This window comes from Anolis sagrei, chromosome X, assembly GCF_037176765.1.
Source record: "Anolis sagrei isolate rAnoSag1 chromosome X, rAnoSag1.mat, whole genome shotgun sequence".
Lineage (NCBI taxonomy): Eukaryota > Metazoa > Chordata > Lepidosauria > Squamata > Dactyloidae > Anolis > Anolis sagrei.
Genome location: NC_090034.1, coordinates 27,521,478 through 27,545,277, shown reverse-complemented (window position 1 = coordinate 27,545,277; position 23,800 = coordinate 27,521,478). Strand labels below are relative to the sequence as shown.

At 44.2% G+C, this 23,800-nt stretch overlaps 1 protein-coding gene and 1 long non-coding RNA gene across 4 annotated transcripts in view; one reads left to right on the top strand and one right to left on the bottom strand.

The window, feature by feature from the left end:
- PRR35 (proline rich 35) overlaps nt 1-23,800 on the bottom strand; it is a 45,578-nt gene that overhangs the window by 3,414 nt on the left and 18,364 nt on the right. For all 3 annotated transcript variants that reach the window (XM_067461212.1, XM_067461213.1, XM_060786222.2), the window contains one exon: nt 1,068-2,785. In XM_067461212.1, the coding sequence (XP_067317313.1) occupies nt 1,068-2,701 (1,634 nt within the window). In that variant the 5' untranslated portion in view covers nt 2,702-2,785. The remainder of the gene's footprint in view (nt 1-1,067; nt 2,786-23,800) is intronic.
- The window catches only part of LOC132780591 (uncharacterized), a 55,256-nt gene that overhangs the window by 27,776 nt on the left and 3,680 nt on the right, over nt 1-23,800 (top strand). The window contains exon 2 of the long non-coding RNA XR_009631922.2: nt 23,115-23,221. This is a non-coding gene — a long non-coding RNA (uncharacterized lncRNA). The remainder of the gene's footprint in view (nt 1-23,114; nt 23,222-23,800) is intronic.

Genomic DNA, 23,800 nt, shown 5'->3' with positions numbered 1-23,800 from the left:
GAAAAGAGATCCCACCTTCAGGCAGTACTTGCATTTCCTTCTTTGCAGGTCTTTGAAGTCCAGAAATTTTAGTCAAAAATTGATATCAAAAAAATCTGGAAGTGATGCATGGTTACGTGTATACCATATCTTAAAGAAAGAGCCATTCCCTTCTCTGAGTAGATCCTCCACTTATATCAAAATCTATTATTTTGATACCCAAGCTTGACCTTGATTTATCATCCTGCTTTGATGAGACTTTTTCTACCATTTCATTAGAGGAGAAGAGGCTATGTTTGGGCCCTTGGGCTATGCCAGAATCATAGCTCTGTCCTCCAACAGAAGGAAGCAGCTGCTGAACTGACTAACTTAGGGTCCTTCCAGACAGGTCCTATATCCCAGGCTCTGATCCCAGGTTTTCTGTTGATCCCAGATTATCTGTCAGTGGGGACTCATATAACCCAGTTTAATGGAGAAAACCTGGGATCAGATCCTGGGATAAAGGACCTGTCTGGAAGGGTCCATAGTTGGATTCTGCAGGGTGGAATATTATCAACATTTCATTGTAGGTGGAATGTTATCTTGTCTTTTATTTACACCTTCTCAATGACTATAGGCTTCTGTTCCTTGTCCATTTGCCAGACTTGGAGGTGCCCTGCCATAAGCCAGGCTCACTTCTCAGAGTTATCTTGTCATATGTAAAGGGCTTCATCAGAACACACAGAGATGTACATATATAAGCTTTTGTTTAGGCAAACACGGAGAGATTGAACACTGGGATGATTGGTTAGACCTCATCTCCTCTTACATCTTAGGAGTGTGAAAAGGGACTAATGACAACTACATCCAGGGAAATACCTTTTCAAACCTTCTTGCAGTTGCCAAGTCACAGGGCAGTGTGAAGAATCCTAAGCTCTCCAGATATTTTGGATTACAATTCCCACCACCCTGTAATATTGATTATACTGCCTGGGGTTGATGGAGATTGGAGACCAAAGCATTTGGAGAGCTAAGAATTCCCCAACTCTGCCACTGAGAATATGTCAAGAAACATGTACCAGGGATAGGGTTTGCGTGGCACATTGTACCTGGCTTGGTAAGTCACTTTTCCAGGCACCAGCATATTTGAGCCAACAAAATCGAGGCCATTCCCTGCAAACTTCCTCTTCAAGTTATTCATGGCAATCCCACCTCCATCCAAGCAGGCGGACACAGGGGGGAGGTCTGCTTTCCTGATGCTGTTGGGGAGAAGAGCTGCTCCGTCTTTAATGCCAACGATGTTCTGGTAGGCATCTGCTATGGTTGGCTTTCTGCACAGGCTGTTGACACCCAGCAAAGAGTGGCTCTCCTTGTCATGGAGCAACCACTTGTCTTCTTCATCCTGGAGCAGCAAGGCCTTGTGGACGTGCTCAGGAGGGGGCTCTTCCCGAAAGCCTTTCATCCAGGGGAGGCTGGTCTTCAGCACCGGCACTTTCAGAAGACCTGCCTTGGGTGGCTCCACAGGAGGTTTGGGTTGGGAAGGGGCAGGCATGGCTGTCGCAGGTGGCTGCTGGGCCTCTGGCTTAACGTTGGCCACCTTGCTTTCTGCCGAGGTGAAGGAGTGTTCAAACAGCAACGGGTAGTAGAAGCGTGGGAGGAAAGCTGACCTTTCTGGGTTCTGGAGGGGCTGGAAATGGGCAGAATGGGGGTGCATGAGCTGGGCCGTGGAGGCCAGGAAAGGAAGCTGCGTCAAGTGGGAGTGTGGCGTGGCACTGCTTGCCACAGAAGGGCTGAGATAAGAGAAGAGGTTGGGGTTCAATGGATAGTTGATCCCCAGCAAGGAGAGATTGAGGCTCTGGGGTTCGTGGAATTCCCCGTAGGCTGGCGGGGGGTAACATGGGATGATGTTGCCGTCAGGGCATGATGCTGGGACCTCACTGGGGCCCCCTCTCCTTTGGCCGTTGGCAACAAGCTTCCATTGTTCCATAAGGACGCTGCTGCTCCCTGAACATTTCTTGGGCACTTTGCAAGGCTTTGGTTTGGCTTCCATCTCCAGTGAGGCTGGCTCCTTTCCCTTCGCCGCATGCTTCTTTAAGGAGAAAACATCTGTGATGATGAAGTCTGGCGCAGGGTCTTTGCAGGCCTTCTCCCGTTTGTTTTTAAACTGGAAGAGCAAGGCGTTCATGTCGGGCTCAGTGGGTTCTCCAATTGCATTGGTCTCTTTGGCCTTCTCCTTCTTCTCAACAGAGTTGACTTCCTGCAATAGCCTGGACATCTCCTCCACTTCCTCCTCCTCTTCCTCTTCCTGGAATTGGTTGGCTTCATCGCTCATTCTTTCTGAAGACGTCTCTTCTGCCCCTGTGGGCTTCTCTCTTCCGCCTTCTCTATCTGAGGAGAGCGTGGCACTGGTGACACCAGTGGGATCGCAAGCCTCGGCTTCATCCTGCCTCCCTCGCGCTCGGGATGCCTGGGTGGCATGCAAAAGACGGAGCTCTGGGTGAAGGAGGTTGCCTTTCTTATAGGGCCAGTCAGATTCAATGAGCAAAGACAGGGAATTCTTACATAAGCTGTACTTCATGTGGTTATAAAGGTGGGACTTCTCCATGCAGGTGAATGGGCACTGGAAACACTTGTAGTTGTAGGGCTTCCCCCATGGCCTGGGAATGTAGTGCGGTTTCTTGGGTTTGCGCTCCTTGTGCTTGTAAACTGGTGCCAACTTGCAGCCCAGTTCATCCTTGGACATGGTTGGAGCTCAAGGGATTGAGCAGGAAACAATATATGGATTCACTCTTGATCACTTGTCGTCTGGGTGGAACTGCAGAGGAACCTAAAATGGAAAACATGGCAAGTGAAAGTATCCTACTGAGAAAACATTTAGTCAAAACTCAAAGCAAGAATTTCCCATTACTAGGCAGGGGGTTATTTTTATAGCTCTTGGAGAATATTTGAAGCACAATAGAAAAGACCACATCTTTCATGTTGAAGACAATCCCTGGCATCTTCAGGCAGGACTGAAAAAAGCCAACCTAGAAGCTGGTTTGTTTTTCCCCCCTGAATGTTTGCTCTCAATTCCTTGGAAAAAGCATGTATTGCAAATATAAATAATGAAAACGTGGATATAACTTTGGACCAATTACACTGTTCAACGGAGAAAACGTTGCAGGCCTGAAAATAGTTGTTCTTTTATGATTTTGGGGTGTTAAAAACGAAAATGACATTTAAAAATGTATATTGGCTCTAATTTTTATGATCACGTGATCATGTATGGTTGAAAAAATGCATGTTGCGACTAACACTATGGAAGATTCTAGAAAGTTGCGGGCCTGAAAATAGCTGTTCTTTTATGATTTTGGGGTGCTGAAAACGAAAATGACATTTAAAAATGTATATTGGCTCTAGTTTTTATGATATAAGCAATCACGTGATCACGTACGGTTGAAAAAAATGCATGTTGCGACTTACACTATGGAAGATTCTAGAATACTCTAGAAAGTTTGATGACGCAGTATTAGTGCCGTGTGCAAAAGCCAGAAAGCCCTATATAAGGCCAGACTTTTGAACGGTGAGGGTCAGTCAGTTGAAGACTGAGACAGTATCGTTAAACATTGTTTTACATTGTTCTTTTTACTGTAGTTATGCCTCGCACGTGTGTAAATAAAGCACTATGGAAAAAAGATATCAAGGTAAATGGACTCCGTCAATGCTGTCAGACTACTGCTGGAGCATTGTAAGAGACAATCCTTTCCTTGAATACAAAAGAAAAGTCAAGAGAAGGAAACAGGATATAAACTAAAGTCACGATTAAAGCAACATTTAAACTTTCAGACTTTTCAACTGCATTAGGCCTACTAATATAGTTTCTTGTTCACAAACATAAACAATAGACTAATTAAATAAATATTTCTCATGTATAAACTATTGGCAATATAATTTGACTAAAATTTAGTAAATATTCACGGTTTATATACATGCAGTAATGTTAGGCGCATTATCATAATATTAATGAATTACCTATTGTGGAGAAAATTGAAATAGCTGTTGCATAAAAACCAGAGCCAATTAACACATTTAATTATTATATTTGAATTCAGCATGTTAAATTTATTAAGAAACGGCACATTTCGTTTCCGTAACTGAGAAAAACTGAAAATTTGTAGAACAGTGTTATTAGTGTATATTGTTAGTGATTTATTTTCATGTTTTGATTTGTGCATTTTGAACACAGTTTTACCCAATTATGTGTGTGTGTGTGTGTGTGTTTGCAAGTCTTTTCCCTAGCCGAATGCATTTTAAAGATTTATTTTCACAATGACACATTTTTGGCATGCAATCCTCATGTGTGTATGCATGCCAGAATTTGGGGAAGTGATATGTTTTGAGGCTTTCAGTGTGTGCATTGTTTTAAAAGTAAAAGATCTGATATGTAAGCATTGCAATGCAAGCTGAACACATTTCTCTTCATCGTTACCAACCTAAAAAGAGTCCGGGCCACCCTTGAAGTTGACATGTTTACTATGTGCAGCCTCATTGGCACCTCTGAATAAGAAGGAACGTTTTGCCTAAGGAGAAGAGGATAATTTCAGCTCAAAGCTATTTCCCCACAGTTGCGCTGTATATTTATCAGTATCTTTCGAAGCCAGCAGGATATTTTGATATGCACAAAAGCATTGGTATTTATTTTCCACAGTTCTGTTCTCTGCCGGTCATAGAACCCAATGGCTTGAATCAAACATCGCCCGGAATAATAGCTCAGCCCTGCTCATTTTGGCCATCCGTTTGCAAGTCAGATGCATAGAAAATCTTTGCTGTTTATACACCCGAGGTGTCCTCAGAAGTATTTGCCGGGACTGGCTGTTCTATTTCAGCAGACACTTGCCCTTCCCTCCTTTCCCTTTTTTGCTATGTTGCAAAGGGGGAAAATCCATGGTGAACTTCTTTGGCAGAGTCTTAAGGGAACCAAAGGAAATAGAATGGCACACTATGGAGGAGGGTGGTTGCTTATTTAATAATGAACAACAGCACCAAAAGACTATAAACAAACAAACAAAGCTGAAGATGGCTTTACTTAAAAATTTTGACCATTTCATCGCATTTACTAAATTCCACTAAGTCCTACACTTCAGAAGGCAATCAACAAGGGATTGCCTTACTGAGGCAATCCCTTGTTGTCCAAGTATGATGGCCTTCCACGTGTAGTGTCTTGGCAGTGGGTCTGTAGGTGACTGTAGAGCCCTATTCTTGACTCGCATGTTCTTGCACAGTGAGGACATCGGTTTCCAGGTGGAAGGTGGTCCTGGTCAAGGTTGGCTTGATGCACCTTTTTCCTCTTGGCCTGTTTCTCCCTTCCACCCTCCATTTGTGCCTCTTCAAATACTACAGCACTGCTGGTCACAGCTGACCTCCAGCTAGAGTGCTCAAGGGCCAGGACTTCCCAGTTCTTGGTGTCTATGTCAAAGTTTTTAAGGTTGGATTCAAGCCCATCTTTAAATCTCTTTTCCTGTCTACCAACATTCTGTTTCCGTTTTTGAATTGGGAGCATTGTAACTACTTTGGGAGACTGTGATCGGGCATTTGGACAACATAGCCAGTGCAGCGGAGTTGATGAACTAGGAGCATCGCTTCAATGCTGGTGAATAATAATGGCATTTTAAATGAATCCAGACTGCATTTATTATCCAGTGCAGATGCAACCAGAGAAGGGTGTGGACCTAGTGAAACTATAACTCCCAGGACCGCATAGTATGGAGCTATGATATTTAAAGTGGGATCCAAGAGCATTCATTCCATAGTGTAAATGCACCAAGAGAAGGGTATGGACCTTGGGAAACTATAACTCCCAGGACTGAACAGCGTGGAAACATGGCATAATAATAATAATAATAATAATAATAATAATAATCCTTCTCTCTCAGCTTTCCCATGCCAACACAAGGCACAGACATATCATGGAAGGAAGGGAAGAAAAAGAAGGGACCCAGAAAGGTTGTTTTTTAAAAGAAATTGTTCTGGCACAGTAAAACCTCAGTGAACAAAAGGTAATGCTTTCCCTAACAAGGGTACTTTTGGCTCCTTCCACAATTTCCCCTCCCACAAATTGGGGAAACATTTTATGGTAAACCTGGGAGCAACTAATGCCATCACATTACAGAAATGGCCTAAACATCCAGATCATGATTTCAAAAAATCAACTTCCCCACCACCTCATGAAATGTTTTAAAAGAATGCTGGCCCTCAAGCTTAAAATATGCAAAGAGTGCTCTATCCTACACCTGAAGTCAAATTAATGTGATGATAAGAGTGGGTTCCTGGATTTTAAGTATAGCACTCAGTGGAATTTAGTAAATGTGATGAAGCCTATGTTCAGTGGTATGAAGTCTGTGGTGTATTTCCCTGGGAAAACATCGGTGGGTGCGCGTGCTTGTTGTTACGTTGCCTGTCTGAGAGCACATTGGGTGACAGGGAACTAGGGGAGCTTGCTTGCTTTCTTGCTGCCTGCCTGCAGGGGCCCCTCCTTGGCGACCTGCCCCTTTGGGAGGCAGCCTTGGGGGCCCTGTGCTGAGAGACAGGTGTTGGGAGGCCTGCTTGCCTCGCCATCCCCGCACAAGCAGATCTTCTTGGTCTGTTGAGTTCCTCTACCTGCCACAACGCATTACTTCTGCTGGGTCGAGGAGACACGGCAGTATGGGAATGTGCCCACGGGGCAGCGCCACGTCAGAGCTTTTGCACCTGTGCAAGGGAATTGCCAGATCCCTCTGCCATGAGTGGCCTGGAGAAAAAGCAGCCAGACGGAGGGCAGGAAGCGAGGAGGAAGAGGAAGCCAAATGGAAGAGAGGAAGAGTGAGGAGAGGAGAAGGAAGGGCGGTCCAGCAGGCGAGAGCATCCAAAGTGGAGGAGAAGAGGAAGGAGGCACAAGAGAAGCCAGAGCAAGAAAGCAAGAAAGAAAAAGCATATAGTGAAAGTATATAGTCTTCGATGATACATCTCTGAAATTCTCAAGGACAGTTCAGGCATTTAGATAACTGGTGGAGAATGCATTGTGCTATGCACCGTTTGAGAATATTAGTCTTTGGGATTACAAAAACTGGAAGTGGAAGTCCAAATAAAAATGCATTTTTACAACAAAGTTTTACAAAGTTACCTTTGTGCACTACAACTCCCAGTATCCCTCAAGGCAGCATAGCTTAGTTCTCATCTTTAAAAATGTGGGGTTTTTTTTTCAAAGATTGCTGTAGTGTGAACCCACCACCCAGCAAGGACATCCATGGGCAAGGACACTGCTTCTTAAACTGTGGGTCCTGACTCCAAATGGGGTCCCTGAAAAAGTATAGCAACCCTGAAAAAATATAGCAAAAGTCAAAGTTTTCTGAATGCCACCTAGTGGCTGTTTAGATATTTGCACAAATCTGTTGGAAACAGTTTGCAGTGAAGTCTACAGAAAATGCTTCAGCAAGCCTTGAAAATGCTGATTTGTTATCAATAAATGCCCGATTTTGATATCTATTATATATACTATATATACTCAGGGTCATATAAAGAAATCTTGACTGGAAGGGTTTAAGAAGCCCTGGGCTAGAATCTACAGAACAGCATAAGTAAATTTTTATTGGGCCTGCGGTGGTGCAATGGGTTGAACCCTTCTGTTGCTGAATTGATGAATCCGCAGGACAGGGTGAGCTCCCACTGTTAGCCCAAGCTTCTGCCAATCTAGCAGTTCATGCAAACATGAGTAGATCAATAGGTACTGCTTCGGCAGGAAAAGGGAAAAAGATGCTCCAAGCAGTCATTCCGGAAACATGACCAGGCGGTGATAATGCATGCTCCTCGGCTTGGAAATTGAAAACAGCACCTTTGACAGAGCCAGAGATGAGCACCACCTCCAGAAGCCGGAAATGAAAAAGCAGAAGCCTTTGCCTTGTCTGTGTTTGTGTGTCTCACTGTATGTCAGTGTTTCTCAACCTGGGGATCAGGACCCCTGCGGGGGTCATGAGGGGTTTTCCGAGGAGTCACCAAAGACCACCAGAAAACACATATTTCTGATGGTCTTAGGTGCCCCTTTGGCAGATAAGGCTGAAGATTTCTCCACCTGACCTTCTCTTCTTTTTTGGAAACAGACTGAATCCTCCCACCAAAGTCCTGCTCCGCTGTGATTAGCTGGCCTCTCAGCCAAGGGGAGGGCTGTTTCTGGGACAAGTTTTGTGTAGTAGGTTTACTAATTCTATCACCAGTTTGGTACTGAGTGCTCTCTGAGTGTTGGTAAGCTACAACTCACAGAATTCAAAAACAGCTACCCCCAACCTCACCAGTATGCAATGCTAGCCATGTAGGTAGTGTGCCAAATTTGGCACAGATCTATTGTGGGCTGAGATTAGAATGCACTTTGATTGTAGTTGAACAATAAATCCCAGCAACTACAACTCCCAAATGACAAAATCAATCCCCTCCCCCAACCCCACCAGTATTCAAATTTGAACTCCACTAACGATGAACCAAACTTGGCACACAGAACTCCCATGACCAACAGAAAATGCTGGAAGAGTTAGGTGGGCATTTACATTGAGTTTGGTGTTGTAGTTCACCTACATCCAGAGAGCACTGTGGACTCAAACAATGATGGATCTGGACCAAACTTGGCACGAATACTCAATATGCCCAAATGTGAACACTGGTGGAGTTTGGGAAAAATAGACCTTGATATTTGAGAGATGTAGTTCACCTGGGAGTTTATAGTTCACCTACAATCAAAGAGCATTCTGAACCCCACTGACAGAATTGGGCCAAACTTCCCACATAGAACCCCCCATGACCAACAGAAAATACTGTTTTCTGATTATCTTTGGCAACCCCTCTGACACCCCCACATGACCCCCCCCCCCAGGAATCCCAACCGCCAGATTGAGAAATGCTGCTCTAAGCCAAGGCAAGTTTAAGAAGGCGCCATAGCATTCGAACAACTTGAAACTGAATGCATATTTTCGTGTGTTGTATTTGGATGTCCCCTGCTGTAGCTTACTTAGCTTGCACATTATATATCCAGCACTATCAGCAATGAATGCTTCCCAAATGTTCACATTCAGACTGCAAGGAACTCAACTCACTGCATTTTGTCCTGTTTTGCTGCCAAACACGGACATAACTATATCATGCTGTAGCAAATGTGTTCCAAGAAAGTCGGGACTTCTGGCAGTTAGGTAGGTACGTATACCAGCAACGAGTGCAAAAGTCAAAACAAGTGGGATGGTTCTGTATTTCTGCCATAGGAATAAAGGAATGTTATGCCCCTTATTCAATCTGTAGGAATTGAGGATGAGGTCCTCTCCAATTCCATTTGGACACAAGGGGTCACTGTTGCTCCAGTGGAAACAAGGGCTTCATCAAGAGTCAACCTGCAACAGATACACAGTGTAAACCCTTCTTGCCTAGTTTCCAACACATCTCATAATCTCTGAGGATGCCTGCCATAGATGCAGGCGAAACACCAGGAGAGAATGCTTTGAGAACATGGCCATACAGCCTGAAAAACCTACAACAACCCTGCAACATTCCTTCTAAAACTCACACCCAATATCCAGAAAAGAGTGATACATTTATTGAACCGACAAAAATATATCAGCGTACGCTCTCAAACATCCACAAGCTTCTGCATCAAGCAAAGGTGTTACTGGAGCTGAAATTTTTATTGTCTAGATTGTATGACTCATATTATGTGGCCAAAGAAGGGAATGACTCCTGCCTGCAGTGATATCCCTCTTAACTGACAACAACAACAACAGTACTTCTGAACAAAGTGAGGGTATATATTATAATGCTCCCTCCCCCATATGACTTTTAATACCTTTGTTGGACAAAGAAGGCAGCAGGGCTTCAAAACCTTGCATGATATATTTTGTGCATGTATAGTTGGTCTAATAAAGGAATCATTGAACCATAGAGTTGGAAGAGACCACATGGGCTATCTAGTCCAACCCCCTGCCATGCAGGAAAAGCATGGCAGGGGGCTGGAATATTATTATTTCAATAAAATCCCTTTATTGAAACAACAACAACAGCAACAATCCCCGTTTTGTGTATTCTGGATACTGCATTTTGCTCTATGGCCCACACTCATTACATGCTTATGTAGGAGGCTGGTTCACTAGGGTGGAACTGTTTTGCTCAAGGAAGGACATTTTTAAAAGATCTCTTTGTACTCCCAACCTATGCCTGCCTGGGCAATAGCAAAACTCATACATTTTGCCTCTTATATATGAGGCCGGCTTATACATGAGTATCTCTATCCCCTTATTGTCTCACTTCTACTAATAGCAAATCTTTCTTTAAAGATGGGCTCAAAGCCAACCTTAAAAACTGTGGCATAGACACCAAGAACTGGGAAGCCCTGCCCCTTGAGCACTCTAGCTGGAGGTAAGCTGTGACCAGCAGTGCTGTAACATTTGAAGATGCACGAATGGAGGGCGAAAGAGAGAAATGTGCCAAGAGGAAGGCACGTCAAGCCAACCCCCCCAACTGGGACCGCATTCCACCTGGAAACCAATGCCCTCACTGCGGGAGAACATGCGGGTCAAGAATAGGACTCCTTACTTAGGCGATCGTCGTAGCTCGAGGATGATGGTCTTCCAGATGTAGTGTCTTGGCAATGGGTCCATAGGTGGCTGGGGAGCCCTATTCTTGATCCTCATGTTCTCCTGCAGTGAGGACATTGGATGGTCAGGGTTGGGCTTCACAGTTGGAAGGCGGTGTTGGTCAGGGTTGGGCTCCACAGTCCCCTACATACTCACCGCCAGGACACCGCACTTGGAGGACAATCTTGCTCGAGCAACGAGGGATCGCCTAAGTAAGTAAGTAACTAATAGCAAAACTAGATCAGTGTAAACTGAGTCCTTATGATGAAACGTAGTCGGTTTCTCTGTCCGTCGGTGCCATTGCTGCTTTGTTGGAATTGATAGCTGCTATCTGGGCAGATACTGATACACACACCATTGTTAGGCTAATACTGGAATGGGATGCTGTTTTTGTAGCTGAGCGATAAGTCGCCTTAATGTGTTGCCTTGTTTCCATAGCTTTCCACGTTGGTGGCATGCTGAAGATCCGGTTGCGGGTGCGATTGCACATGGCCCATGTAATGAGTTCAGCCTTCACCCCGCATTTCCTCCAGCTGTCTGCTTGCATTACCGCTCCCTGTCTCGGCCCGGGGGGTTGGCCGTTTCCCTTTCGGAAAGAGGACTTCCTAGGTTAAATGGGCCGCCTGGAGATGGGTAGTGTGAATATGACGAGGCCTTTGAGTTCCCTGGACAACATGGGAATTGCAGTTCCCAAATGTTCCGAGCATTGCAAACAGTCAAAGCATCCTCAGCTTGCCTTGAGGTATCTATAGGAATAACGTGGACAATGCAATTCCTCTTCTTCTCTTTTTTGGGTTGTCTTTGGGAAAACAGAGGGTCGGAAGCATTGTTTGTGGTATGGTTTTGTGGCTATTTGTCTGGTTTTCAGTTGGTATGGCTGCCTGGTTTCGAAAAATATTAACATGTACAACAATTGAACAGTTTGGCATAATCAGGCAAAGTAACCCCTGGCAAAAATAAATATCCAAACATTAGTCTTTATTTTCTCTCCCAGCTGCCTTATAAGATTGTAAAGTTTACTCTCTCAAGAGAGATCTACAGTGTCATATGATGCAGTTTCAGAATGCATGTTATTGAATTGAATTATTCAGATCTGTATTGCCATATAATCCAATTCAACACAGTTAATCTGCATCCAGAAACTGCATTATATGGCAGTGTAGATCCAGCCTCAGTCATGCCAGCTGTGCTGTTAAATTATGTTGGTATCTGGTAACCAACATAAGATGAAGATATGGTCCTTCAGATGTTGCTGAACTTTTTTTTGTGTCAAGAGCGACTTGGGAAATTGCATTTCACTTCTGGTATGAGAGAATTGGTCGTCTGCAAGGACACTGCCCAGGGGACGCCCAGATGTTTTCGCATTCTGTGGGAGGGTTCTCTCATGTCCCTGCATAAGAAGCTGGAGCTGACAGACAGGATCTCACCCCATTGCCTGGATTCGAACCACTGACCTTTTGGTCAGTAGTGTTGCCAGGACAAGGGTTACTTTAACCCATTACGCCACCAAGACTCATGGGAGATGCAATCCTCTTCTAGCTGTTGGTATGCATTGAAAAAATCTCTCACATTGTTGCTCTTTATTTACTGTCCTGATTCTAGAGCTTTTTATATTATTGGTAGCTAGACTGTGTTCATTTTCATGGTTTCCTCCTTTCTGTGTAAATTGTCCACCTGCCTGTGGATTTCAATGGCTTCTCTGTGTAGTCTGTGTAGTAATGACCACCATGTCAGTCTACACAGAGAAGCCATTGAAATCCACAAGCATGTGGACAATTTCAACAGAATAGAGGAAACCATAAAAATGGCAACTAGTATTATAAAACTCCAAAATCAGGACAGTAAATAAAGAAAAACACTCAGAAAACGGGAAATTCCAGACAGGAAACAATCAGAGTCAGCCTCCAGAGGGCACTGTGGACTCAAACAATGATGGATCTGGACCAAACTTGGCACGAATACTCAATATGCCCAAATGTGAAGACTGGTGGAGTTTGGAGAAAATAGACTTTACATTTGGGGATTGTAGTTGCTGGGATTTATAGTTCACCTTCAATCAAAGAGCATTTTGAACCCCACCATCGATAGAATTGGGCCAAACTTTCCACACAGAACCCCCATGACCAACAGAAAATACTTTGTTTTCTGATGGGCTTTGGCAATCCCTCTGATGTTCTCTCGTCCCCCGTCCCCCGTCCCCCAGGTTGAGAAATGCTGACCTAAAGCCTTTGGGCAGCATGCAGTTCTTGCCCTAGTTGCATGCCACCCTTGATATCATTTCAGAAGGACTCTGCAAAGGATTGTTTCAGAGGAAACCATCCCTTACCAGAAGCACTCTCTTTTTTAAAGTTTTATTGTGTGTGAATGACAAACAAAAAGCACAAATCAAGTACAAAATAGTACAAATAACTAACAGAAATTGTAGTTACAACATCTTATCAAACCCATTCCTTCCCACTTTATTTATATTCTGCCCTATCTCCCAGAGGGACTCTGGGCAGATTCCAATCATAAATGGAAACATTCAATAAAACCAAGCTATCCAGATAATATGGCAACTCTAAACACTTGCACAGGTAGCAAAGTGCAGCCATTCCCACCAGAGCTGGGTCCCATTGCCGCCCATCTGCAGAATGCATGAGACTTGGAGAGTTTTTTCATGTTAGGATTGTGCAAGAAGCCTCCCTTGGACCCACATTAGTGTGCCATTCCCTGCCTTGATTCAATGGACTTGATGGATCCAAGTACATGTGCCCACTGTCCTTCCCCTTCCCTCCTTCCTAAGTGTTTGGAGCTCTGTGCTAGATAGCTCCTTTCTCCTTCCTTCGTTCTCTCCACAGAGAAACCCTCTCCAACACCATCCACATTGAGAAAATGCTTGGAATGTGTGCCCTCCTTTTTCCATTGGGACAAACAGCAATGCCCTGCTGCTTCCACCGACCATGTATCGCAAGCAGAAGCCCCACAATTATCCAAACACAGGCGCTTCCAGATGAATGGAAAGGTTGCTCTTTTCTTGTCTCATGGAGATAGCTGGGGGGGGGGGGGGCTATCTGGGAAAAAGACCTTCCTGTTGAAAGCTCGCCTGGGAGAAATGATCAGCTAAAACAATTGGACAGATCATTAGGGGGTGTATTCAAGCAGAAGGATTGCAGCTGACCTCCCCGTGTGCCAGAAACCTCTAAAGCGCCAAGGAGTTAAAATCTGGAGGAAGATGCTGCCAACGATCAGGTAGGATAGCTGGGCTGCTTTGGTGGCACCAAACCTCAGGCTGAAACCAGTCCAAGGATATCAAGGGCTAGGGAGGACCACCAGTGTTGAGCCCAGATTTGGCCCCTTTGCAGATTTGGCCCTGCTGTTTACCTTCTCACAAACACTAAAGAACTCTGCTTCTTCAACTGTGGGTCATCTTCCTCCATCAACTGGACAAATAGTCCAAACAGGGTGACATGGTGGCTAAGCAAGCATTGGGATCTCCTGTTCCCATTCCCAGCGTTTTGCCCTCAGTCTAAATAATTGGTTCCCAACCAGTGGTCCATGGACCACAGGTGGTCCGTAAGAAACAGAAAAGTGGTCCGAGGATATCTTGCACAGAAAACGTGAGCCAACACAGTATGGTTGTTGAGGAAGGGGCCCTGCAGGGATAATCCCCCACACGCCTTTCTCCTCCTGTTGGCCCTCCCCTTCTCCTTTGTCCCAAATCAAGACCTGGCTCTTGTTTGCCCACTTGCAGTCTCCTCAAGCCAAGGCAAGGAAGAAAGGATCCGTTGACTCCCTTCTCACCCCCTCCCTTTGCCCAGTGTTGGACCCTTCCTTCCTTACCTGCTCTTGATGAGGCTGCTGCCAGAGTCCCATTTGCAGTCTCCTCCTTGCAACCCAACCCCCTGCCACCTGAACCTGCAAGGAAAAAATGCTCCAGCACTGAGCAAAGGGAAGAGGCAAGAATGGCAGTACTGGAGCCTTCCTTCCTTGCCAGGACTTGAAGCTACAGCTGCCAGAGTCCCAGTTTCAGGCCTAGGCAGCAGGGAGATGGGTTGCAAGGAGGAGATTGCAAAAGGGGCTCTGACAGCAGCCTCCAGAACAGCAGATAAGGAAGGAAGGGTCCAACGCTGGGCAAAGGATGGTGTCTGATTCCTCATTCCTTACCTGCTTTTGAGACAAGGAAGAAAGCCCTGTTCATAAGCTGGGCTGCAAGGAGGAAGAGACAGCTGAACCTCACAGGTCACTGAAGGTGAGGGACAAGGGAAGCTCCACTAATGGCTCCTCATGAGGAGGGAAGGGAGCACATGGGCGATCTCATCCTTGGCTGGCCCAACGGGAGAGAATGCACTTTGTGTGCACGTAGAAGGGATAGGGGTTGATTGATCTCAATGGTCCACGATGTATCACATTTTTGCCTCAGTGGTCCACGGTCTCTTAAAGGTTGGGAAACAGTAGTCTAAATGCATCTTCTTAACTACTCTCCACTTCCGAACCCCTTTCCAATGTCCTGGACCTCTTTGAACCCCAAGCATCAAGCGTCATTCCCTGGAGTGTCCCAGGCCACCAGCAGGGGGAATTTCTCCTGGAAGGGAGATTCAGGAGGAGAGTATGATTCAGCTGCAAACTAACTCCCAGAAGGAGGCTTGGAGAGAAGCAATTCTAAACTCAAGTCTTACAGGCAAGGATTTCCCCTAAATCCTACTCACCAGAAGTTTTCTCTGTGAAGATCAGCCCTTGGGAAAGTTGCTGGCGAAGCCAAGGGACCTGCTAATGGGTTGTGTCCCTTCCATTGCACTCTCCCAACTGAATGGGCCAGCCTAAGCAAAGTGTGCAGGAGAGCAAACCCTTTCCAATGAGCTGATGTGGCTCACTGGCAGAATGGCATCAGATTGCATCAAGAACGCAATCTAGCAATCTTCCGTCTTTCCCACCCAGCAACTGTTTGTTGTACCCATTTGCCCTCCAGGCCTTTTTGTGATTGTCAAGGGCCCTGGCAAGACTGAAATTGGGGGAAGAGGAAGGTGGATGAAGGAAAGAGGGAGGGAAGCCCAACCAGCGCAACCCTGGCTTATCAAAAGCAGATCATATACCCAGTAGCACATTAATAGGCACAGAAGGAACAGGATCAGGGCAAAGAAAGCCAGCTGGGCAGGATGAAGTGATATGCAAGACCAGTAGCAAACTGGTTTGAAGTGGATTGAGCAAGTGGCAGGACTCTCCAGCACAGCCTAAATCAAGAAGTAAATCTGGATGCTGGCGAAGTATAATCAAAGTCATCATCAACGGTGGCATACAGTATTGTCCTTCCCCACATATCACTTACTCATCTCCAACATCCTTTACCTAGTTTTCTGTCCCATCCCATCACAAAAGCATGCTCTCCAACTGTCCTTGGAGTCCCAATATATCCTCTACCATTTCATTTTCTCAGCTGTTTTTATAATGTCCCTGTTTTGCTCCTCTCCTACATTAGAGAGCTGATTGGCCAAAACTAACACAATGAATTTCAGTAAGGACAAATGTAAGATATGACACTTAGGCAGAAAAAACAAAATGCAAAGATGCAGAATAGGTGAAGCCTGGCTCGACAACAGTCCATGTGAGAAAGGTCTTGGGGTCTTCATGGAGAACAAGTTGAGCATGAGCCAAGAGTGTGTTGCAGCAGCAGCTAAAAAGTCAATGGGATTTTGGCCTGCATAAATAGGAGTCTAGTGTTCAGATCGATTCTGCTTTGGTCAGACCTCACATGGAATACTGTGTTCAATTCCGGGCCCCACAGTTCAAAAGAGATATTGACTCTAAGCTGGAAGGTGTTCAGAGGAAGAGAGTGACTCAAAGGATCAATGGTCTGGAGACCATGAATAATCCCTCTGAGGAGCGTCTTAAAGAACTGTTTCTGTTTAGCCTCCAGAAGAGAAGGTTGAGAGGATACATGAGAGCCATGTATCAATATGTGAAATGATGGCATAAGGAAGAGGGAAAATACTTGTTTTCTGCTGCCCTGGAAACTAGAACTAGGAGCAATGGGTTCAAATTACAAGAAAGGAGATTCCACCTGAACATTAGGAAGAATTTCCTGACCATACAAGTTGTTCAGCAGTGGAACCCTCTGCCTCAGGGTCTGGTAGTAGTTCTTTCCTTGGAAACTTTTAAACAGAGGCTGGATGGACATCTGTCGGGGATACTTTGACTGTGCTTTTCCTGCATGGTGGAAGGGGGTTGGACTGGATGACCCATACAGTCTCTTCCAACTCTGATTCTATGATTCCACTTTTCTTCTTGGTTTACTTCAGTTGCTGCAAACTGAGCTGAAAGCACAAAGGTGGTCATACTTTTAATCGTAAGCTGCGTCGAGTCTCCTTTGAAATAGATAAAGTGGGGTATAAACAAACAAACCTAACAACAATAACAACAACAACAACTTTATTTATATCCCGCCCTATCACCCCATGGGGACTCAGGGCAGTTTCCAGTAAGAAATTGCAAACATTCAATACCATAGTAATAAAGACATTACCATGAAAATTAAACAATGACATTACAAACATCAAACATAAAATAATAATGATGATGATGATGATGATGTAGTTTCAACTCCATTAGTTCTGCAGGGGGAGAGGGGAGAATAGGGCAGAATCTTCCCCTTCCCAGTCAGCTCATGCAAATCAAACTGCTGCAGCATCTTCTACCTATTGTGTTCCTCCACATTAATAACTTTTGCCATCTTGACCGCACTCTGATGTAGCTTGGGGAAACACATCCTGGTTTTCAGCTGAGATTCTATTGTTATCATCATCATCATCATCATCATCATCATCATCATCATCATCATCCCCATCATCTTGCCCTTCCCTTCAGGCCACAAAACATTATATTACATGTAATATTACTAATAATATGCAGTATAGTGAGTAACGGCGTTCCATGCAGTCATGCCGGCCACATGACCTTGGAGGTGTCTACAGGCAACACCGGCTCTTCAGCTTAGAAATGAAGATGAGCACCAACACCCAGAGTTGGACACGACTGGACTTAATGTCAGGGGAAAACCTTTACCTTTATCTTTATAGTGGTGTACTACCATGTAGTAATATATAATACTAATATTGTGCGATGCTTATAATATAATCTATTGTATGTACATATAATATTTATCATAATATTATAATACAATATATTACCAATAATAATACAATATAATAATTGTATATTATATATTACATGTAATATTATTAATAATGCAGTATAGTGGAATAGTACAATACAGTAATATATAATACCAATATTGTGCTATGCTGATACTATAATATATTGCATTTAGATATAACTTGTAAGCCACTCTGAGTCCTCTTCAGGGTGAGGAGGGCGGGATATAATGCCATAAATAAATAAATACATAAATAAAATATCCCAAGCCAGTCCCCTTCAAGTGCTACAACACCCTTGAATCTGGAGACCTAGTTCAACTCTCCTTCATGCCAAATAGCTGCTCAGGTGGCTCCCCTCCATGCATTTCTTCATCTTGAAGCCATCCATGACAATGTAAGAGCTGGCATGGCTCTTCAGCTCAAAATGCCACAAGGAATGGAAGATGTTGTTTCCCCCTGACCTTCATTCTCCCAGATGGCACAGCTTAAGCCGGCACAGGTGGCCGCCCGCATGGCAACAGCTTGGCACAAGGAGTGCCATCCGAACAGTCCGGGAAGGAGCTCTCATTGAGCCTTAGCTCCAGTGAACAGCTTGGAAACCAAGATGCCCAAGGAGGAAACCAAAGGGGCCGAAGCCAGGAGAAAATTGCAGCAAGGTGAAAGATGATCCGCCCGGAAAGAGGCCCTTGCAAGATGGAATTGGAAGAAGGAATAGAGTCATGGAAGGGACCACAAGGGCTATCCAGTCCAATCCCATTCTGCCATGAAGGAAAAGCACAATCAAAACACCTCCAACAGATGGCTATTCAAGCCTCTGCTGGAAAGATTCCAGAGAAAGAGATGTGGGACACTGCAGCTCTCAGGCAAGATATGAGAACTAATCAATATTTAGTGTACCTTTTGTGGAACTGCATTTTCATATGTGTGTTTCTAGAAATTTTATAGTATTTGTGTGCTTTTGATTCTGCTGTGACCTATCTCGAGCCATGAAGAGGTGGGTAAGAAACAAAATAATAATAATAATAATAATAATAATAATAATAATATAATCAACGGATGACCCAAAATGCAGACTGTGCAAGGAAGCTGATGAAACCAAGAAAATCACACAGAGGGACTACAAACAAAGACAACTCTGTGGCTCAGATGTTTCACTGGAACTTATGTCACAAGTACCACTTGCCAGCAGCAAAGAATTGGTGGGATCATAAACCCGCAAAGGTCATGGAAAATGAACATGCAAAAATACTGTGGGACTTTTGAATCCAGACTGACAAAGTTTTGGAACACAATACACCAGACATCACGATTGTGGAAAAGAAAAAAGTCTGGATTATTGATGTCGCCATGCCAGGTGACAGCCGCATTGAGGAAAAACAACAGGAAAAACTCAGCCGCTATCAAGACCTCAAAATCGAACTGCAAAGGCTCTGGCATAAACCAGTACAGGTGGTCCCAGTGGTCATTGGCACACTGGGTGCTGTGCCAAAAGATCTCAGCTGGCATTTGGAAACAATAAACATCGACAAAATCACAATCTGTCAATTGCAAAAGGCCACCTTACTTGGATCTGCGCACATCTTTCAAAAATACATCACACAGTCCTAGATGCTTGGGAAGTGTTCGACTTGTGATTTTGTGATACGAAATCCAGCATATAGCTCTCGTTTGCTGTGACATACTGTGCTTTTGTGTCAGTAAAATAATAATAATAATAATAATAATTATTATTATTATTATTATTTATATGTACATAACAACAAAGCACACGTGCACATTAGTTCCAATTGTCTGGGATTTGTCCCAGAACAACAACAATTGCAAAGACTCTGGCACAAGCCAGTAAAGATGGTCCTAGTGGTGATCAGCATACTGGGTGCAGTGCCTAAAACCTTGGCCTGCACTTAAACACAATCAACACTGACAAAATTACCATCTACCTTAGATGCCACCTTACTGGGATCTGTACACATTATTCGCTGATACATCACACAGTCCTCGACACTTGGGAAGTGTCCAACGTGTGATCCAATACAACAGCCATCTTGTTGTGTTTCAAATAATAATAATAATAATAATAATAATACTAATAATAATAATTGAACATAGGATGTCCCCAAAGCCTCCATACATGGGGAAAAATTAATAAAATCATATTATGTTTTATATTATATTCTATATTTTTAGTAGCTTTTACTTTTGGGGCCACTGAAAAGCCACGTTGAAAAAAAATTCAAAACATGTATCCTTCAAAGGATCACATTCAAAATGCAATGGCTTGCATAACAACAGATGTATTGGAATGTCTTTGCCATGAGTGGGGGCAGAAGGCTTCCTTCGCAAGTTGAAATAAGTAACCAAAGTGTAGAGAAGATTTTTTAAAAAAATTGCAAGGAATATTTTGTAAACAAAGGCCCATTTGCCTACAATTTCCCATTCTCCCTATATAGGGCGACTTTTGGGAAACCTGTAGTTACATGCAAAAAGTTCCTTTGCATGCATGTAGGAAAGGTGTGTAACACATTCACATTTCAAAAGTAGTGCAGTTTTTACTACCTTTTAGTATGAAACAAGCCCTCCAAAATGTGAAACCTGCCCTTCCAGTCTATATAATAATAATTGCAGTGCTCTGATTCTACTTTCACGGCCATGACAGCATCCTATGGAATGTGTTAAACCCTTACCCTGGCAGGACTAAAGACCGACAAGTCGGAAGTTCGAGCGCAGATGAGCTCTCTCTGTCAGCTCCAGCTCCCCATGCGGGGACATGAGAGAGGCCTCCCACAAGGATGGTAAAACATCAAAACATCTGGATGTCCCCTGGGTAATGTCCTTGCAGGTGGCCAATTCTCTCACACCAGAAGCGACTTGCAGTTTCTCAAGTCACTCCTAACACGGAAAAAAAAATCCTGTGGGATTCTCCTGTTTCTAATTTGGGGATGCATTTGCTGGCCAAATGCTCAAAATACCCATCTCTAACTGCAAATCCCAGGGTGGAACCTTGGCAGTTAAGAGTGGAATCGAAGCGCTGTAATCCTGTAGTGCGGAAGAGCTGTTGGTATTTAGGAGAGTATCAGGCACAATGGAGACACTTGAAAAATGAACAGACAACCAAAGTGAAAGGCAGCTTTTCTCTCCAACACATCAACTCTTTTCTGATGGCAAACCGCACAGGTTGCTCAAACCTTCCAAGAAATGTTTCCCTGCCCTTCCCCAGGGCAAGCTTTTTTCTCCAAGGACAAGGTGATTATCTTGCTGAAATATCAGTATTTACACTCCTTGGCTGGTCAGGACTCAAGCCTTGCGGGATGGAAACCTGCCAAAGAAATCTTGTTGCCAAAATCTTAAAGCTTTATGGTTGCATTTCATTATGAGACTTTCCTATCCCTGTTCTAACCTGGCAGCATCAGGTGACGAGAAACAAAAGGGAACGGTTCATCCTATGGAACTCACTGCCACAAGATGAGGTGAGAGTTACAGGCAAACCAGCCCTTCCATGTTGTTTGAAAAGTCAAATGCAGAAGCTGGAAAAGTTACAATTTTTTAGATAAAAAGGAGGAGGGCAGGGAATGAATGTTGCAGCACCTATCAAACTAACTGGTTTTGATTTTAGCATGAGCTTTTGTGGCTACAAACCCTATTCTTCATGTGCAATACTGAGTGCTATTAAAAGCATAAAGCCTATTTATGAAACAGTTGTGGGAATGGGGTAGAATGTAATCATATCCTCCAGTTGTGTCTTAAGCTTCAGGATCAACTGACAAAGGCAGAGAAAGTTGCCTTCGAAGAAGCCCGTCTGCCATTATCCAGATTGCCATTCCTGGAACCTTTTGGGGTGATTTTGGCACCAAAAGCAACACAAGACATCTCACCGCCTGGGGTCAAGTAGTAAATGGTATCTTCTCCCTCCCACTCCCAATTTAGCCAACTCAAATTACATAGTGTCCAATACCTATCAAATTATTTGGATTCACAGTTTCACAAGAATTTTTCTGCTCACTGGCAGGAAAAAACAATGATGATGACGATGACGATGATGACAACAACAATGTGCTGTCCTTTTATACTATCCAAAGTCTGGTGCCTGACACAACTCTGCCTAGCAACACAATTTAATACACAGAGTCTTGAGTGTGCCATTCAAGATGTATGCCTTCCCATTTCATTGCACTTGTTCACCACTGAGTCTAGTACGACTCCAAATCTATGGATTCTGCATCCACAGGTTCAACCATCCATGGCTTGAAAATATTCCTACATTCTCCAGAGAGACTATATTAATGAGACTTGAGCATCCACAGGTTGTTGGTATTCATTTGTGTGTCCTGGAAACAAATCCCAGTGGATACCAAGAGCCCACTGCATTTCTTTATCCATGTTTATAAACTCCTTACATTGAAACATTTCAGAATCTATGTTCAATCGCTATAAAATGTGCCATACAAAAGAATGCATGAATCCATATGCAACAAATATATGATAATATTGCCCACAGGAATAACACAGAAAGGGTTGCATGAAAGTAGGCATGGGCCAGGCATGTAGCCGGGGGGGGGGGGGGGGGGCTTGAGGGGCTTCAGCCCCCCCCTGAAATTCTCATGGTGGTCCGCGAGAAGGCCTTACTGGTGCATTATTTAAACTGTTATGTTTATTCATATCATGATCTGATCACCATACTCAATATATCCCATATGCATGTGGGTATTGAGGTAACAATACAAAAGGTTTGCTAGGGTAGACCCTCCTTCACTCAGACTCAGCCCCCCCCCCCCCCGAATCAAAATCCTGGCTACAGGCCTGACATGGGCAAACTTCAGCCTTCCAGGTGTTTTGGACTTCAACTCCCACAATTCCTAACAGCCTCAGGCCCCTTCCTTAAGCGGCTGAGGGGGAAAAGGAAAAGGCCTGAGGCTGTTCAGAATGGTAGGAGTTGAAGTCCAAAACACCTGGAGGACTGAAGTTTGACCATGCCTAGCATATAGGGTTAGAGGGGGCTCCTGGAGCCTTTGATACAATAAAGGTGCTTCTGCATTAAATGCCCGGCTCCATAGGATTTTAGAGTTGAGCTCAGGAACATGGGAAGCCATCAGGTACATCAGAACAAGTCTGTAAAGAATAATAAGATGGTTTCTCTGATACATTAGGTCTGCGTTCAGCTTTACAGTTGAGTGATGGCTCATGTCAAAGCTCTCCCTCCTCCCTGCTTCTTTTCCCACAGCTTCTTGGCTCATCCTTCCTTACCTTTGCCTTCTTCCCTTTTTTCTATCTATCCATCTCCACTTGGATCACTCCCTGCACTGTAACTTTTAAAGCCAATTTTTAAAAAGGAGACACACACACACACATATATAAACAGTTGCCGTCTTTTGGAGCCATTGAGTTAATTGATAACTCCTCTGTGTTTCAGGAACCCAAGAAGTACTTTGGAGAGGCTCAGGGTGAGACGATTTGAGAACCCGCTGTTGCGCATTTCAAGCTAAAAACCACTTGGAAGTTTCCTTCCTTTCCCAAAAGGTCAGGACATTGTATGTCCCTTTCTGTGTTTACCGGCTGCCCTTTGTGTTTTCATCGGAGAGATGTTCCCTGGCAAAGGTCCTTCAACGGTCGCAGAGTGCTTTGATGCCACTCAATGGCCTGGTTCACCCTGGGAAGGTGCTTTGGGCAGAGAAAAAGTAGGCCAATACCCCTTGCCTGCCATTTGAAAGAAGAAAATTACATAAAAAGAGAAAGGAAGGGCTTTAGGAAAAACTGATGGGCAAAAGCAGGAGAAGGGAAAGTGCACCTGCAGATTGATATTGTGCCCAACCTCTCACTGATGGCAAATTTAACATGTGTGTCCAAACAACACCTGAGTGTGGTCAAGTATGTATTGCAAACTTTTGTTGTTGTTGTTGATATGTTTGCACTTTGAACTTGGTTTGCAACCACCGAAGTAAACTGTGGACAAACTTGGACATTTTAAAGCAGTTAAAAAAGAGGGACAGGATGGGATGAATCAGGGTTAACTCCAAGTGAGACAGGAGACGGAGGGGTCTTGGCCTTCCCCATAGACCAGGCATGGGCAAACTTCAACCCTCCCTCCAGGTTTGTTGG